This window comes from Centroberyx gerrardi, chromosome 13 (genome assembly GCF_048128805.1).
Source record: "Centroberyx gerrardi isolate f3 chromosome 13, fCenGer3.hap1.cur.20231027, whole genome shotgun sequence".
In the NCBI taxonomy this organism is placed as follows: domain Eukaryota; kingdom Metazoa; phylum Chordata; class Actinopteri; order Beryciformes; family Berycidae; genus Centroberyx; species Centroberyx gerrardi.
This window is the reverse complement of record NC_136009.1, coordinates 23362748-23378532: the sequence shown is the minus strand read 5'-3', so window position 1 is coordinate 23378532 and position 15785 is coordinate 23362748. Positions and strand designations below refer to the sequence as shown.

Sequence of the window (15785 nt, the reverse complement as noted above, 5' to 3'; positions counted from 1 at the left end):
CTGTCCTCCTATTGGCCAACAAGGCTCTCCATTTTCGGGGCAGTTCACATGACATCACATCCACACAACCGCGTGTTCCTGCAGCTGCAGCTGCGTCAAGCCAAGCAGAAATAGGTAGCATGAGACCGGAAGTCATGGCGATTTTGCTTTCAAATAAAAGCATGAAAGCGCAAAAACTGTCAAATTTGAAAACAAAGGAGAGAGTTATATATCACTTTTCCCTTATTTTCCTTAAATATATACTAAGTCTTCACTTTTGAACAGAGATTTTTAGCCTTTACTTTATATAAGTAAAAAAAAAAATCCAACATACTGTAGGTTCATGAATATGGATTTTATTTTGAAAAGTAAGACCGGAAAGTCTATTTTTATCCTTGCTGACTTGACACTGGTTTCCTCAGTGAAGACCTGCTACAGCTTCAGGAGAGAACAATTCATCGGACTGCTAGTTAAATACTTCTCAAAGGTAAAGAATTTACGACTTAGTTCAGTTAAAGGTACACATCAGAGTCGATATGTTTTATCATTTATTTTGATGCTGACGTTAGCTGTCTGGTGAACCAGCCAGCAAAAGCTTGTCCACTTGCTGTGCTCCTTAGCCAGTAGCTAATGTTAGCTAGCCTTTTAGCTAGCAACCTAGCTTTAAGGGGCAGAGATTTGTCAACTTAAATTTAGCTCCAGTTGCATTTGTTAAACCCGTGTCAGCCAGTGTTGTCGGTATGGGATCAGTTTAACTTAAGTAGTTTGCCGTTGCTGTCAGATGATAGCCAGCTAGTAGCTAACAAGCTAAGTGCTGTCCTCCTGGCAGAGCTTGATTAGCAGGTTTCAGCTCTGCTGAGTGTTGAGTTAGCAGAATCTCAGAATGCGAGGTCTGGTGGTATTTTTAAGAAAAAGTCTAAAATCTTATTAATCTGGTTCTTAATTAAGGTTATTCTATGTACATATAGATTTTATTTTCATATTCCTCTTTTTTCTCATTCTTTTAGTCTTAATAACCTGTTTAATCCTGGTTTACTATTTTATTTTACATAGACTATTTTACTGCTTGTTAAGTATTTATGTTTAACTCTGGTTTATTTGATTTCCTGTTTTCATTTATTATTATGTGAAACACTTTGGGCTACAATTTTGTACGAAGATGAAACAAATAAACTTTATTATTATTATATGGCAGAGTTCAGTGTTGTAGTAGCTCTGACTAGGTACTAATGTGTTAATACAATTTAGTCAAATAACCACATGTACTTCACTCTTGGTTGGGTTTATTCAATAGGTTGTTGGTCTGTGAAATGTAGAAGCCTATAGCCTCATTTGGTTTTAAGTGACACTAATGGGAATCATCTCATTTAATCTTGTGTTACAGATAGAGCCATGAATCAAGAGAAGCTTGCCAAACTTCAGGCGCAAGTCCGGATAGGTGGAAAGGTACAGTACCACACTTAGGTTTCTTTTGTGTGCCATATACCCTCATATTATCAACGATAGCATTACAATTAAGCCTCTGTTTGTACAATATTCCTGATCAAATGCCCACTCCACACATACTATCGCAGTTTCTCTCTGGGCCTTGAAGATTTAACGCTCAGTTTTGTCCTGTAGTTGGCTCAGTTGCTGCTCGGCTGATTGCACACAGCATCTGCCAGGTCTTTCCTCCTGAGCTCAGCATTCCCTTTATGGATGAGAGCATTGACCCATTCAACTGTGGCCTGTGGCATTGTTCCTATTTCACTGAGAGGCCTTTACCTCATCTACACACTAGATGGCACTTTTCGCCCTTTGTGTATTATTGATCTGATAGAGGGGGCCTGCACTCCTACCAAGATTGGTGTGTTACAGCTTTTCTGTAATTTCTTGTTTTAGCCAGGTCTAGTCTTGTGTTTGTAACTGTTTCACCATAACTATTTTGTAGAAATTAGTGAAAGAATGTTTGTTTATTATGACTAAAACACAAAAAAGAGTGTTTAAGAGTGTTTGAGTTAAATCCCATTGAGATATAAAGGTCTCACCTGGCAGTAATTTTGGGTCATTCACTCATCTTTAATGCCTTTTTCTACTCGACTGACATGACCACCTGTTCTGTCCGTAGGGAACAGCCCGCAGGAAGAAAAAGGTCGTTCACAAGACGGCGACAGCTGATGACAAAAAACTCCAAGGCTCTTTGAAGAAACTGGCAGTGAACAACATCGCGGGAATAGAAGAGGTAAGGAATCCCCGACAACATCAAAGGAAAACTGAAGGCAGCATTGTGGCTACGCAGTTTTGTTTTTGTCTCTTTTATCATTGTCATGTTTCAGGCAAGATAAAAGACGGTGAGAGCTGAACTTCAGCAAACCCCAATTATGTAAACACATCTAGTTTATTTATAGAGTGCTTTTAACCAACAGGTTTGTCTCAAAGTGCTTTGGAGAAAACAAAGGACATAAAAACCGATAAAGTAAAGGATAATAAAAACTTCACAGCAATATTATTCACTTATTCATTGATGCTGCTGCTCAATTGACTTGTTGTATTTTGCAGTAAATAAATATAACTATTAATATCATTGACTATGAAACTGCAGTAATCTGAGATCTAATTTGACACTTCGCTTTGTTGTTACATGGTCAGTAGCGATATTTATCTGTGTGCTGTTGACATTCAGTCACAACTAAGTTCCATGTCAGAGTTTTTCCCTTTTCAGTTGGTAACCTGTAACGATATGGCTCACGTATGCAAAATCACATGTTAAATAATCTAATTAATGTTCATCCCATTGAAGTCAATGGTAATGTTAGGTGTGATGTCAAACAAAACTGGAATTTTCAAACCAGCTCATGAAAGTGTCCCATACCTCAGAGTTTTTAAATAAAATTGGCTTGTTATAAGTTTAGACAGCAGAATTGTGTGTCACAATATCAAAATCAAAATCACCATATCATCACCATGATTCCACCGAACGATGATAAACGATAATACTGAATTATCACCCAGCCCTCTGGATAAGATTGTTAGTTGAATGGCTAAAATGTAAAAAAAAAAAAAAGTAAATGTTCTGACACAAAGTGCCGCTGACATTATGTGTTAACGTTGCAGAATGTTATGACTCTAGAGCCTCTAAGCCCGACTGTGTTCTCCTCTCAGGTGAACATGATAAAAGACGACGGGACGGTGATCCACTTCAACAACCCCAAAGTGCAGGCCTCTCTGTCTGCCAACACCTTCGCCATCACCGGCCACGCCGAGACCAAGCAGCTGACGGAGATGCTGCCGGGCATCCTGAGCCAGCTGGGAGCCGACAGCCTCACCAGCCTGCGCAAGCTGGCTGAGCAGTTCCCTCGGCAATGTGGGTAGACACACACACACACACGCACAGGCACAAAGTCAGGGTTCCCTTGGTCCTGTAATATCAGGAATATTCACAGAATTTTGTATTCTGGACAGCGAAGGTCAGCGGATTTTGTAAAGAGCTGAACTGTGTTGGCAAGCATCCGCCCTCCTGAAGTGTAACTGAGCCAGACACTAAAGGCAGCGGTGTACTCTTTAATCTTATTATGTTTTTGCCTTTATTAGATAGTTCAAAGTAGGTCTGGGCGATATATCATGTGACATCGATATTGTGATATGAAACTAGATATCATCTGCGATTTTGGTCAATCTTAATATTGTGAAATGCTACTTCTTCTTGGTCTTAAAGGCTGCGTTACAGTAAAGTGGTACAATTTTCTGAACTGCCTGTTCTGGCTGAGTAAATGATTGGCTTTACCTGCTCATCATATCCACATTACTGATTACTCATTACTGATTACTAATGATCATTACTAATTTTCAAAATTTTCTTGTGTGTAAATATATCATGAAAGCACGAATACTCATCCCCAAAATATCGTCACATTATCGATATCGGAAGCATTCGGTCTAAAATGTCCAAATTGTGATATTTGATTTTATCAGTATCTCCCAGCCCTAGTTCAAAGTGTAGAGAGAGAGAAAGGGATGACATGTGACAAACGTCCCGGGCCGGACTCGAACCAGGACGTTGTGTTTACACCAGGATGCCCCTGGCAGCGGTGAACTCACAGTCACGACGAGGTCGAACTCGCCCGAAATAGAAACACAGTTGAACACGCGGCAGCATACAAATTTGTGTATCCTCACTACAGCTTTGTATTGTTCGTTTATTCACACTCCATGCCAGTGGGGGCGAGTGAAGATTAAAGAGGTAACCGTAGCCTAGGGAGATTGGAAATGGCAGTGACAAAAACTCAGAAAAACAACAACTGACAAACACGGCTGAGGGAATCTGAGGATTTAGAGGTTGTTTAATCGGTCATAAAGGTGCAGATATCCTCTAACAAGCTCAGCAAGCCGAACCTCCAGACGATTCATTTAGAAAGAAAAGTCAGCACAGAGACGTAAACAAAGGCGAACGGAAAAGGTTTTCCACAAAGCAACACAAACAATCGTGTGATATTTTAGACCAATCACAGACGTTTGCACAGTGGTGGAACTTCAAGATGTCTTTTTTTGTAAACCGTGGCCTTAAATCCCTACCAGCTCTGGGGAAGCTGTTCTGCAGCTGACCTCTGACCTCTGACCTCCCTGTAGAGGGACGCACGAGAATTTCACCTTCAGGGATTAAAAAATAAATAAATCTCTGAATAAATGGAATATCAATGGATTCTTTAAGCTGTTTTTTTACATTCAGTGGCAACTTTTCCTCAGCAAGTGTAGGCTGTTTTAGCAATTTCTCTCTTGAAGCAACATGTATGGAAGGAATTAAACATTTTTAGGTCACGGAAATGCATGCAGGCTATACTCATGTTAAGTCATGGAATTTTACGTCAGTGATGTGGGAACACTGACATGTGTGCACACATTTACACAAGACTGTAGTAACTAGCAAGGAATTTATTTTGTTGCCAAGTTGCAGCCCAAATTTTATTCGCTTCATGTTGGATTTCTTGTTTTAAATTGCAGCAATGGATCTGAAGGCAGTCAAGGAGGAAAATGTTGACGAGGAAGACGACGACGTCCCAGGTACAGACTGCTGTGTCACTGGTCTTTGTTTTAATTCCTCTTTCTGGTGACAATAGTGATTACTCATACCAGTTTAGAGCATGTGATAATTAGAGCTTCTTCCTCTGTTAAGTGTCAACTCATAAGATTATCTATATGAACCTCATTTCCAAAACTCTATACTACATCCATTTTGTAACAAAAATACTACTACTAATTACTTCAAGTTCATCTTTCAATATCTCTTAAATATAGAGGATCCAGTCTGTAAAAGTGTTACAATTTTGTCAACCAAGGACTCTTTGGTTCCAATTTGTTCCAATTTTGTTGTGGAATAATTTTGTTGGCATCAGTGTTTTCAAATGTCCCATTTTGTAAGGAAACTTCAGCTGCAGAATGTTAGGGAAAATATTGATGTTTGTTTTGGTCAACCAACATCTGATTTACTTGCTATCCTTCAAAAGAAAAGTTGGTGTCACTTTTATCAAACGGTGGATGTGGTGGATGTGTTTTTGGAACGAAACTCTGACGTTCCTCCTTGTGTTCCGTCTTGCAGATCTTGTGGAGAACTTTGACGAGGCTTCGAAGAACGAAGCAGACTAATGAATCCTTTTCCCCACCAACCGTTTTACCTCTTGTGGACTCGCAAAGGGCATTTCCTCTTGTGGGGAAACGGTTGTTAAAGAGCTGCACTGCGTCGTCTCCGGAGAGGTGAACCCCTCAGTGTACCTACCTACAACAACAACAACAACAACAACAACAACAACAACAACAACAACAACAACAACAGCACAACGACATGCAGATAAAGTAGGTTTTCGTTTCATTGTGGAGCGGCTGAAACACCAGGATCTGTGCAGCTCTCGGCACCCAAAGGACTCAACTGCCTTGGACACAAGCTTTCTACATGGTTAAATGTTGCTAGTATTTAAGAGATTATGTTTATTAAAGTACCGTAAAAGTGATTTGAAGAATTCACCTCACATGAGATGGTGATTGTGGATTTAATAAAACATTTTGGGCTACTGAATTTTCTTTTTATTACTTGAGTTTTCAGATATTTATTTTCTGTCTGGGCTACTGGAAGAATAGTTGTCACCTCAATGCCAACTAATTGGAATCCAAACAAACACTAAACAGTGATATTTTCTATATATTTGCTTTGATGAGCCGTTTTGAAGTAGTGGGTGAGTCCTTTATATGTGTAATTGGTACTTATTTTATAAATAGAATAAATACTAAAGCATAAAGGCCATACAGTGCGCCTCCCTTTGTATACTTATTGAGATACAGTCTACTAATTCATAGATCATGTCTGAACCGTTATGTAACACGCAGTGATGTAGTGGGTAATGGAAAGATGGGTAAACTATCTTCAGTATAAACAAAATTATGTTTTCAGCAAAAACACACTGCTTTTTCCTTTAACTTTGCATCAGTTATATACCACTTACTAAAATATAGGTTACTATGGATTTAATCCATTAAGATGTATGTCATCTTAAAAAGGAGGGTAAACTCTAATGTAAATATGAAGATTTGTTAACTGAGTTTAGATTAGGTTTACACTCCCTGACATTCCTGCTAACACCATTAAATCCCGTTTTCATCGATTACTATCGGTGACGGTCCTTTGCGGCATCCTCCTGATCGAGGGGCGCTGTAATTTACTAGAAGAGGAAAACTGTCTTACAAGGTTACAGGGGATGAATGCCATTTTGGCTCTAGGGTGTCTTAACACAAGCAGGACCGAGCTGCGGGGCTCACCGTTTGCCCGGTTTGAGCCAAAATGTCTCTGCTGCTGCGGCTGGATGTAACCGAACCGTTTTTCAAGCTGCGCTAAGCTAGCCAGCGTTAGCCCGAGCAAAACCGGAAACGATCTGTTGTTGCTTTCAAAATAAAAGCCATATACATCACTTTTGGAAAATAAATAAGAAGGTGTAGATACTGGGGTGTACAGAACGATTAAACCCGCATCGAAGTATCAATTGGAATCCGTAGATTCAACATATATTAATGCTATAGCTATAAATTGCATGGTATTTCCATGCGTTTGTCAGTAAGAGTTTTATTTTGAAACACATGGCCGGAAGTTAGATGTGGTATTATTTCTGGCTTGACGCTGGTCCTTATTTTTCCCCATATTAAACCTTGGGGGAGGGATCCTTGAGTGCTGTCGCACAACTACAGTAGACTACGAGCTGTACTTTCCGACTTGCACTGTTTGAGTCTGGCAGTAGTGGTGTACACACGAGGATACTCAAAAATAGCGTTCAAAGGCGATTAGGTATGACGGATACCAACGGCGGGGTTTCGTGGCACTGTGCGTAAAGATGAGGATTCCTCCAGTGAGTACTGAATTTGTTTTCATGACATTTCACAGGTCTGTTGTTGCACTACTAACGTTACACCGCCATTGCAACGGCAAATATTATCTTACCCACGGGCAGTATGGATTGATTTTGTCATTTGTTAAATAATAGGGTTTGTTTAATTGGTGGGGCGTTCCGAGAAGTACAGTATAAATCCTATAGTATATTTAACCTACACGATATAGCATCTCTGCTTGACGAGCTCTGGAAACACTGACTAAAACATTAGCAGGGGGAGGCTAGCTTCAGTGATTATGTGAAATGGATGGAATTACTCTGGGAGGGCAGCTTTCTAAGTATATTATAACCGGTAAAATTGGCTATTAGCCACAAAGCCACCGGGTCCGTGACGATATGACTGTCCGTCAGAGCAGCAAGTCGCTGCCGCTACTCGGCGCACGACCGCCCGCTGAATCGCTGCTGCTAACGGCTACATCGTTTTCCCGGTACAACGTGTTACTATTTAATGCTACTATTATCCCTCCGAAAATTGTTACCAGTTTTCACAGCATTGTGCAAGTGACTGGTTGATAACTGTTTTGGAAACTTATTCGTGGCCTTCCCCGGTTTAGTGGACGTTGAATTCAGCTAGCACAATACCAGCTAGTACAACTATCCAAGTTCTGCTACAAACAAACCTTCACTATGGGATTTTTAAGGGTGCTCTGCTATAGCCTACTCTATGTAATGACACAGACCCATTTTTGATTTGTTTACCTAGTCTACTTCTGGATAATATTATCATACTAGGCTACTTTTGGCCTGTACACAGCCACAGCCACAGTGCCACTTATGGTTGCATAATCCAAGCTAATGGTCATCTATCTATTCTTGAGTGCTGGTTTGGTAAGGGCTTCTCTTGCCCTGCCTCATCATTTGGATTTGCAGGCCTTACTCAAACTCTGAAGATAGATTTATGAAGAAGTGGGCCCATCCCAATGCCACCTGGAATAGTCATCACAAGGGAGAAATTGAATATGAATTTGCTACTAAAGGGAAGACCCGGTCAGAAAATCTTTTTAAGTGTCATTTCCCCCCCAAATTGGTGTCACATTAATCTTGTTGAAATGCATACTATCATAGACATCAAAGGCTGAGGCTGTACCACCCATAATTCACTTGTCTGGTCCTGTTTGACATCTCTCCAGCATGGATGGTCCGATCTCTGAGAGGCAACCTGATATGAAGCTTGTACAGGACATTTGATGTGTGCAGGTTTCTTACCTATAGCAAGAGAAGACGATATCAAAGTGGATCTTAAAGCAGGATTCAAACCCACGGGGATAGACTGACTAGACTGATCCAACAGACTTCCATGCAAAGAAGAGCTCCGACTGTGTGTGTGTGTAGACACTTCTAAGATGTAGGTTACTGTATGCTTTCAGAAAGTATTACACGTCTCTCCCTGATGGCAGCCCGGCAGCGCGTCTTTTGCTGTTTTTTGTCTTGTGGTGTTTAAATGCAGATCAAAACATAGAGGAGAAAGGAGTATCATAATAGCTTTTGACATTTGCTGTGAAGCAGGGAGCCCAAGAGCAGCTCTCCGTGACAGGAGGACAGCTACTCTCTTCACCTTCTCCCTGTCTTAAAAATCTCAGCGGATTTAGCTTTTTATCCCCTCTTGTCTTGTCAGAGAAGTGATCATTTTTTAAATTGAAGATCCAAGTGTGACCTGTTATTTCTTGAGAGGATACTAACCTGTGGCATGCTACTCTTTCTCGGTCTTCTTTAATCTCAGTTTCTTTAATCTCTAGCCATTCTTGCTGGAAGACAAAAAAAAAAACTAAACTCTCAGTGGAGGAGGGAAGGCAACTCCCAGTCCGCTTCCAGTCTAGGCGTGAAAGATTACATAATAATGTGTCATTCAGTCATGCGATCAAGTTGTTAGAAAGTGATGTCAGTCCATTCTTAAAGAGGGGAAGTGATCATTTGAGGTTTCCTGTGTCCAGCCCCTGCCCCGCACCGGCGTGGCTGCAGCCAGTAGACCCCGTCTGGAGGCCAGTAGACCCTGTCTGGAGGACGGGAGCAACAACAGGAAATGGGGTCTCGTTCTGACAGAGAGGACTTAATGAACTCTGTGTGTTTTAGCGTTCTGGCATGTCCGAGCTTCTTTGGCGTGTATGCCCCTGTCTTATTTAATTTCACCGCCATGCCAGAATGTCCAGTCAGGCATGGTTATCGTGTTAGTACAATGTTAGACCATTTCATTAGCATGTCTCGCTCACAGTGAAGGCTGTTGCAGGCTGGAGTGAATGGGGATCAGCTGCAGTTCGATTCATTCAAGAATAGAATTGAGTCCTTGGTCCAGCTCTCATCTTCTGTTGAGTTTTGCTGTTTGACTGAACATTAAGTTTTATATTTTTTTTTACACCAATTTCACAAAATATCTATTGTTCTCTTTACGTTAGGCCCTGTAGTTATACGCTTATGTTGACACACAAAACTGTAGAAAATGAGGTGGGACACATTAATATTTCATTCCCTGTGCAATGACGTTGATCTAATCCAATTTCCAGAAGCAATGTTGTTAAACACAGCATGCTATCTTAGAAAGAGGTGCATCTTGGGTATGCATTAGGTGGGTCTTGGTTTTCTTGTTCTATTTCAGGCCACGCTACAAGTAATTGCCTGTTCCTCTTTGATAGTTTTTTAACAGACGATGAATGTAATGCAGTCTTGCTACTTGATAAGTCATTAATTGAGTTGAGGATCAGGTTGTTGGGAGTTGCATAATTGCACACAAGTTTTTCTAGACCCTGTGGCTTGCATAAACTGTCTAGGCAGAACCCTGCACTTTAATTTCGACACACTCTCATGCACATGTGTCTCCTTTAGAGCTTCATTCCAAGTTTACATGTCTAAAAATACAACTCCTTCACTTACTTTGACTAAAGATGCATTATTCAAGGCCTCTGCAGGGTAATTAAATCTTAATCAGGGACAGGCTCCTGTCCTCATGGAGGCGTGTCTGTGTCTGTGTGTGTGTGTGTTGGTGTTGACGTGTGTTGGTATGCACTGTCTCATAGTTCACCTTTTCACGCCCGCATGGTGCAAGCGGTTTTAGGGAGTCTTTCATTCACACAGAGTGCAAAGGGAAATCTCTTTGCTGAGGATGGTGGAGGTCAGTTGAGTTAAAAGGCGTAGAAGCAGAAGTAGGACAGAATTGCCCGCAAACATACAAACAGGCTGTTTATAAAAAGGTCAAACTTTAGTGCCTGGATGTTACTCCCGTTCAGCTGTGAGGTCAGATGAGCCTGATTCACTAAATTAGATCATCTTGTTTTTTGCTTGTTGATTAAAAACGGCTCGGCCATTTTCATGCTTCGTCCCGCTGAGACGTTTTCATTGTGTTTGTTCCACAGAGACTCGGCCACCACGGTATTTACTGATAATTTGTCATCACATCAACAACATTAGAGTCTGCCTCATGGAGTGGACTGAAGCGGACAACTCTAGTTCTTTTTCGGCCTAGAATAATTTTTGCATAGTAATAATCCCACTAAAAAGCCAGTAATTTTTGATAGTCAAACTGGTATGTAAAGTGTGGTCCTGTGTAGCTCAGTGGGTTGAGCTTGTCGCTAAAAGAGCCAGGGTTAAGAGTTCGATTTTCCACTAGAGCAACCCTTACTTAAATGTATGCACTCATGGTTCTGTAAGGCTTTCACCAAATGACATAAGTTAAATTTTAAAGTGGTAATTTGCAAGATTTTGTCTCCATCTTTGGTGCTCAGCGCTCAGTGCTGTGGTGTTTCTGCACTGCACTTCCCACAGATCACCGATCATCACAGTGTGTCCAGTACTGTGACTTTGTCTTTTTCCTTGGATTTCATGTTGATGAAGTTTGAGTTTCTGTAGGTCGTGCTCCTCATGCTAACTACCTGGTTCCTCGTCTATTTATTCCAAACAAAGTGGAAACGTTAAATGTATCACTTCCTTCCTTTTTCCCAGGAAAGACCTACCAGACAGCGGGTGTTTAGAGCAGCAAATGTAAAAACTTTCATGAACTGGGTAGACAGTAGATTGAATCATTGTTGTTATATCACTCTGCAATAGAGAGAAGAAAAAAAGGAGATTGATTTATATGAAAATGTCACAGATAATTTACTTTAAAAGAGGATTTATTTTGGCGAGTGAAGTTGGTGCTTGTTTGGGTCGAGCAGTGACGTCACCTGGCATGTGTTGAAGTGTTTGTGGCTCCACCAGAGTGCGTCTCCAAACCAAGTCATCCTATCCCATCTGGACTGTGCTTGTAATGGTTTGCAATGTGCCCCCATTAAAGCGCTGTTGCTTTGTTTTGCTCACTGCTGGATTATTTATTTTATAGACTGGCTTGAGGAAGAGATGCTTTTTTTGTGGGGCGGTACCACTCTGCTAGTCCTGAGGGTGATTTTTTTTTTTTTTTTTTTTTTGGCTCCGATACCAGGGTTTTTACAAGAGGTCTCCCTCTGTCAGCCTCGTTCCTGGTGTGGCCGAAATGGTTTGACCCATCGGTGCGTACTACATGTGTAGCCTCAACCCCTCCTGTCCTGTGCCTTCACTGTTTTGTGCTGACAGTGTGGCCAAGCTTGCATCTTAAACTAAGCGGAAAATGTGTTGACGCCGCTCCTTTCTCCACGGCCTTCACTCTGCGGAATATTTGGTCTCTGGTGTAATCCCTGGTTGCTCTTGTCCTTATGAGAATGACCCTGAAGTTCAGCCTGGCTGTTTCTCACTCGCCCACACATCACACACACACACACACACACACACACACACACACACACACACACACACACACACACGTACACACACTCCAAGGTCTCTCCATCAGCAAGGACAGGCTGGGCAGGTTTGCTGTGCAGTCATTCAGGCTTCAGTTGTTTTCCATTCATGAAGCTGATTGCCTTGTCTAGCTTGGGTGGATAATAGCTCACTATGTATGATAATGTATAATTCACTCCACTGAGGACTTGTTAAGTTAGATGCTGTATTATGTTATCAAATTGAAGTGGGGTGTTGTTTATGAGATTATGGGTCCCAGGCTCACCAAAAAGTTCATTCTGATTCATTATCAACATGCTGTGTGGAGACGTTGGTGCTGCTGAGTCTTCGGCCATGATGCTTTACTTCTCTACCTTCTCAGTGCCATACAAAGCTTTATATAATGTTGAGGTGGATAATGAGGTATGATCTTGCGTTGGTTTTTAAAGTTGCATTAGGTAAGATTTTTATTTAAAATTGAACCTGGCTTATCATTCGTGTGCAGTAGAGAAGAGTGTCCCATTCCCCCTAATTGAGACCCTGTAGATTTGTCCTATTTGTCCAAATTAAATATCTGGTGTTGAGTATGAACACTTCCTCGCCCACAGGAAGTGACGAGTGAAACACAAACTGTCTTCTAAACAGCAGTGAGCAGTGCTTCGTCCAGAGAAAGTTGGACTCACTAACGTTAGGTCTTTTGCCTCGCTCACACCTTTGGTATCCTTTGGTAAAAGGACACACAGGCGATCACAGACCAGCCAGGTTGTTAACATGAGCATGCTGTGTGCAGTTTACCTGCATCACATTACATGATTTCTGGGTATTGAACTTCACATTTTTCAAACGGTTACCTCTCGCTGCCATTTGGAGCCACCAATGTGCCAAGTTTCCTAGTGCAGCTTTAAAAGCGTCTTTTGGAGTGTCACCGTTCCCACGTTTTTCATGGATTTTTTTAGAAGTCATATTTGTATCTTTCCAGAGGGCCTGAAAGCACATTGAGCTCCTGGACTTCGCCCAGCTTACATTAACTTAACATCCCAAGGCACATCTGACTTGAGTCTGTGGCAGACCAGCTGGCTTTATTTTTCTAAAGCTCACTTACTAAGAACTCCATTCATACATATGAGTGTGTGGGATTTACTGTTTTCTGCTGTAACCAAAGTACACAGCCCAGCACCTCATAGTATAACTAGCACCACACCACACCAGTTGAGAAGCAGTGCTTTACTGAATGGTGTTTCCCCTCCGTGTCTCAGGTGTGGGCGCTGGGCGCTTGCCAGACTGGGTGAAGTGAGACAGAGAGAGAAGCCTGCTGAGATCAACACCGCCGCCTGGGACTGCTGAGGAGGACCTCCGAGCAGGTGAGGACTGACGGGGAGAGGAGTGTTGTTTTAGAGCTAAATGTAATCTGTACAGTATACAGGCTTTCTACCCGAGTCAGGAAAGTATGGAGAAGGATTTAGACCATTTTCACCTCCTTGGAAACTATGGAAAAACACAAATCATGACAAAGTTTAGAAAAAGTCTGGACATTTACCACTACCACCCATGTCTGGATTACCAACAGGGCATGCAGGTCCTGAAAGGCCCAGGTTTGCACAGAGATAAATATGTAATTTAAAGGATAAGTTCATTGATTTTGGACCTAGGATATAATTTGTTTCTTACATACCTGTAGTGCTTGGAGCTGCAGACAATATTGGCTCCTGAGTCAGCTGTTGGTTGAAATGGCGAGCTCCTGTTGCTAGGCCTCTTGCTGCTAACAGGCAGTTCAAATGGGGTTTGTCAAAATAACTTGTCTTTATTTGCACAGCCTGGAAAGCAGCAGCACCGCACCATTTGCACTCAGTGGATCGTCTTCTGCCAAACTCTACCGGGCTCCACGTGCAATTGTTTACAATCTGCCCGTCCGCAGAACTCTAGATCACGCCACCAGGAACGCACTTTCACCCCACAGCAGTCTGTGCTGCGGCAGAGAAAAATAGTTTAGTGAAAATGTGCATGATGGCGCAACTGTCATGAAATCAAAGCCAATTTCGATTTATGTACTTTGCAACTTTTCCGTTTATTCTCATCTCCCTTGTGGAGCCTACAAACGGCTTTTTTTGGCGATATTTTGACAAACCCCATTTGGACTGCTTGTTAGCAGCAAGAGGCAACGGGAGCTTATCGTTTCAACTGACAGCTGACTGTCAGCTATTCTCTGCAGGTCCAAGTACTACAGACAAATTGTTTATAGGTTCAAAATTGATGAACTTATCCTTTAAATTGTAAATTTGCCTCCTATTTAAGCTATCTTCAAAAGTTTTGCATTGAGCAATCCTTAGTAACGTTTGCCTAACCTATCTGACAAGGTCGACTTTGATGAGGCAAATGAGCATTGTGCAGGGTCAAGTGTTAACTGCTGGCATGCAGGAGCCGATAGAACATGGAAAAGTATGTAATGTTAAAATAGAAAATGTGTTTGAAGTATAGTCTCCACAGAAACATTTTACATTTTAGGTAATTAGCAGATGCTGTTATTCAGAGTAACTTCCAAAGAGTGCAACAGTAGAAGAGGCTTAAATTCCTGGATCACCAACATTACAAGCAATCAGTAGTAAGTAGTGCAAGAGTCAGAGATATTCAGAAGTTTGGAAAAAAGGAAATGACTGGTTGCTCTATATTGTCAAACTAGGATCAAAAAATGTATCGGGTGCTCTTGGAAAACGGGGGGGAAAAAAGAGTGCTACAAACAAGTCCAGGCACTCCAAATATAAAAATATAACCACGAGGAAGAAAATACTTAAAAAGCCTTTATTGTAGTGGCTAAATCAATAAAGACTTCTTAAGTATTTTCTTCCCCGTGGTTATATTTTTATATTTGGAGTGCCTGGACTGTCCTTTTGTTTGTAATATTCAGAAGTTTGTTTACAACATTTTTGTGACCCAAGAATGATCATGGAAGGGAGAAGTGCTAGGAAAGGAAATAAGAGAAGTAAGAACTAAGGAGAGAGTAAGAAGGGATATTTTTACTTACAGTGAGTAGAGGAGGAAGATGGGAAAGAGTGGATATGATTCATTGGGTGAGGGTGATATGAGGCGCTTCTTCAAGAGCCATCTCCGCCTCTGTATACAGTATGGAAATGCAAGTGGATGAGGTATTGATGACACGCTCGTCTGGATGCTGACCGCTGTCCTGCCTCCAGGTTCACACGGCCGCCGGCAGGGTGGAGCTTCCTGACCCATGGAGAATTACTTCCAGGCCGAGGCCTTCAACCTGGACAAGGTGCTGGACGAGTTCGAGCAGAACGAAGGTGAGAAGCCGGCTGACGTCAGGAGTTGTTTTATAGGCGTGGAGACGAGACGAGACGGTGACAGGCAGGGAGTCGGTGCGCTTGTGAAATACAGATGGGGAAAGACATAGCCACGGGACTGAAGTTTGAGCAAAGCTGTGGCGGTGGATGCCGTGATGTAACCCGTGAATAAGTGATTGGCAATGAGAACGCAGGTGTCAGACAATCTGCCGCCCAATGAGTTTGAGTAATATTTGCAGGTGGTGAATGAGGGTGGGCAGAGAGGGAATAGGACTAATTGGATTACCCCTTTCCCCTGGGCTTGTGTGAGACTGTGTAATTGGTGCAAAGCAGAGTCAAGAGCGTAAAGTATTTTTTTTTTCTTCACACTTAATGCTCACAG

The 15785-nt window shown here is 41.8% G+C and overlaps 2 protein-coding genes across 4 annotated transcripts in view; both read left to right on the top strand.

The window, feature by feature from the left end:
• The first annotated feature begins 362 nt into the window (after positions 1 to 362).
• Positions 363 to 6025, top strand: LOC139930977 (transcription factor BTF3 homolog 4-like). Its single transcript, XM_071924329.2, has 6 exons — positions 363 to 466; positions 1364 to 1425; positions 2087 to 2200; positions 3121 to 3322; positions 4957 to 5016; positions 5552 to 6025. Exons 2-6 carry the CDS (start codon positions 1372 to 1374, stop codon positions 5596 to 5598), a joined length of 477 nt encoding a protein of 158 aa, XP_071780430.1. The 5' UTR covers positions 363 to 466; positions 1364 to 1371; the 3' UTR covers positions 5599 to 6025.
• Positions 6026 to 7215: 1190 nt separating this feature from the next.
• zfyve9a (zinc finger, FYVE domain containing 9a) overlaps positions 7216 to 15785 on the top strand; it is a 28926-nt gene continuing 20356 nt past the window's right edge. For all 3 annotated transcript variants that reach the window (XR_013507097.1, XR_013507096.1, XM_071924317.2), the window contains exons 1-3: positions 7216 to 7343; positions 13364 to 13468; positions 15296 to 15403. Coding sequence is in view for 1 of the 3 variants with exons in the window: in XM_071924317.2 (XP_071780418.1) it covers positions 15334 to 15403 (70 nt within the window). In the remaining 2 variants the exon portion in view is untranslated. The remainder of the gene's footprint in view (positions 7344 to 13363; positions 13469 to 15295; positions 15404 to 15785) is intronic.

Coding starts and splice junctions, on each gene's coding strand:
- LOC139930977 (XM_071924329.2), top strand. CDS start 1,372: ATGAATCAAGAGAAGCTTGCCAAACTTCAGGCGCAAGTCCGGATAGGT. Junction 1,426..2,086: donor AAGTCCGGATAGGTGGAAAG/GTACAGTACCAC, acceptor TTCTGTCCGTAG/GGAACAGCCCGCAGGAAGAA. Junction 2,201..3,120: donor ACATCGCGGGAATAGAAGAG/GTAAGGAATCCC, acceptor TTCTCCTCTCAG/GTGAACATGATAAAAGACGA.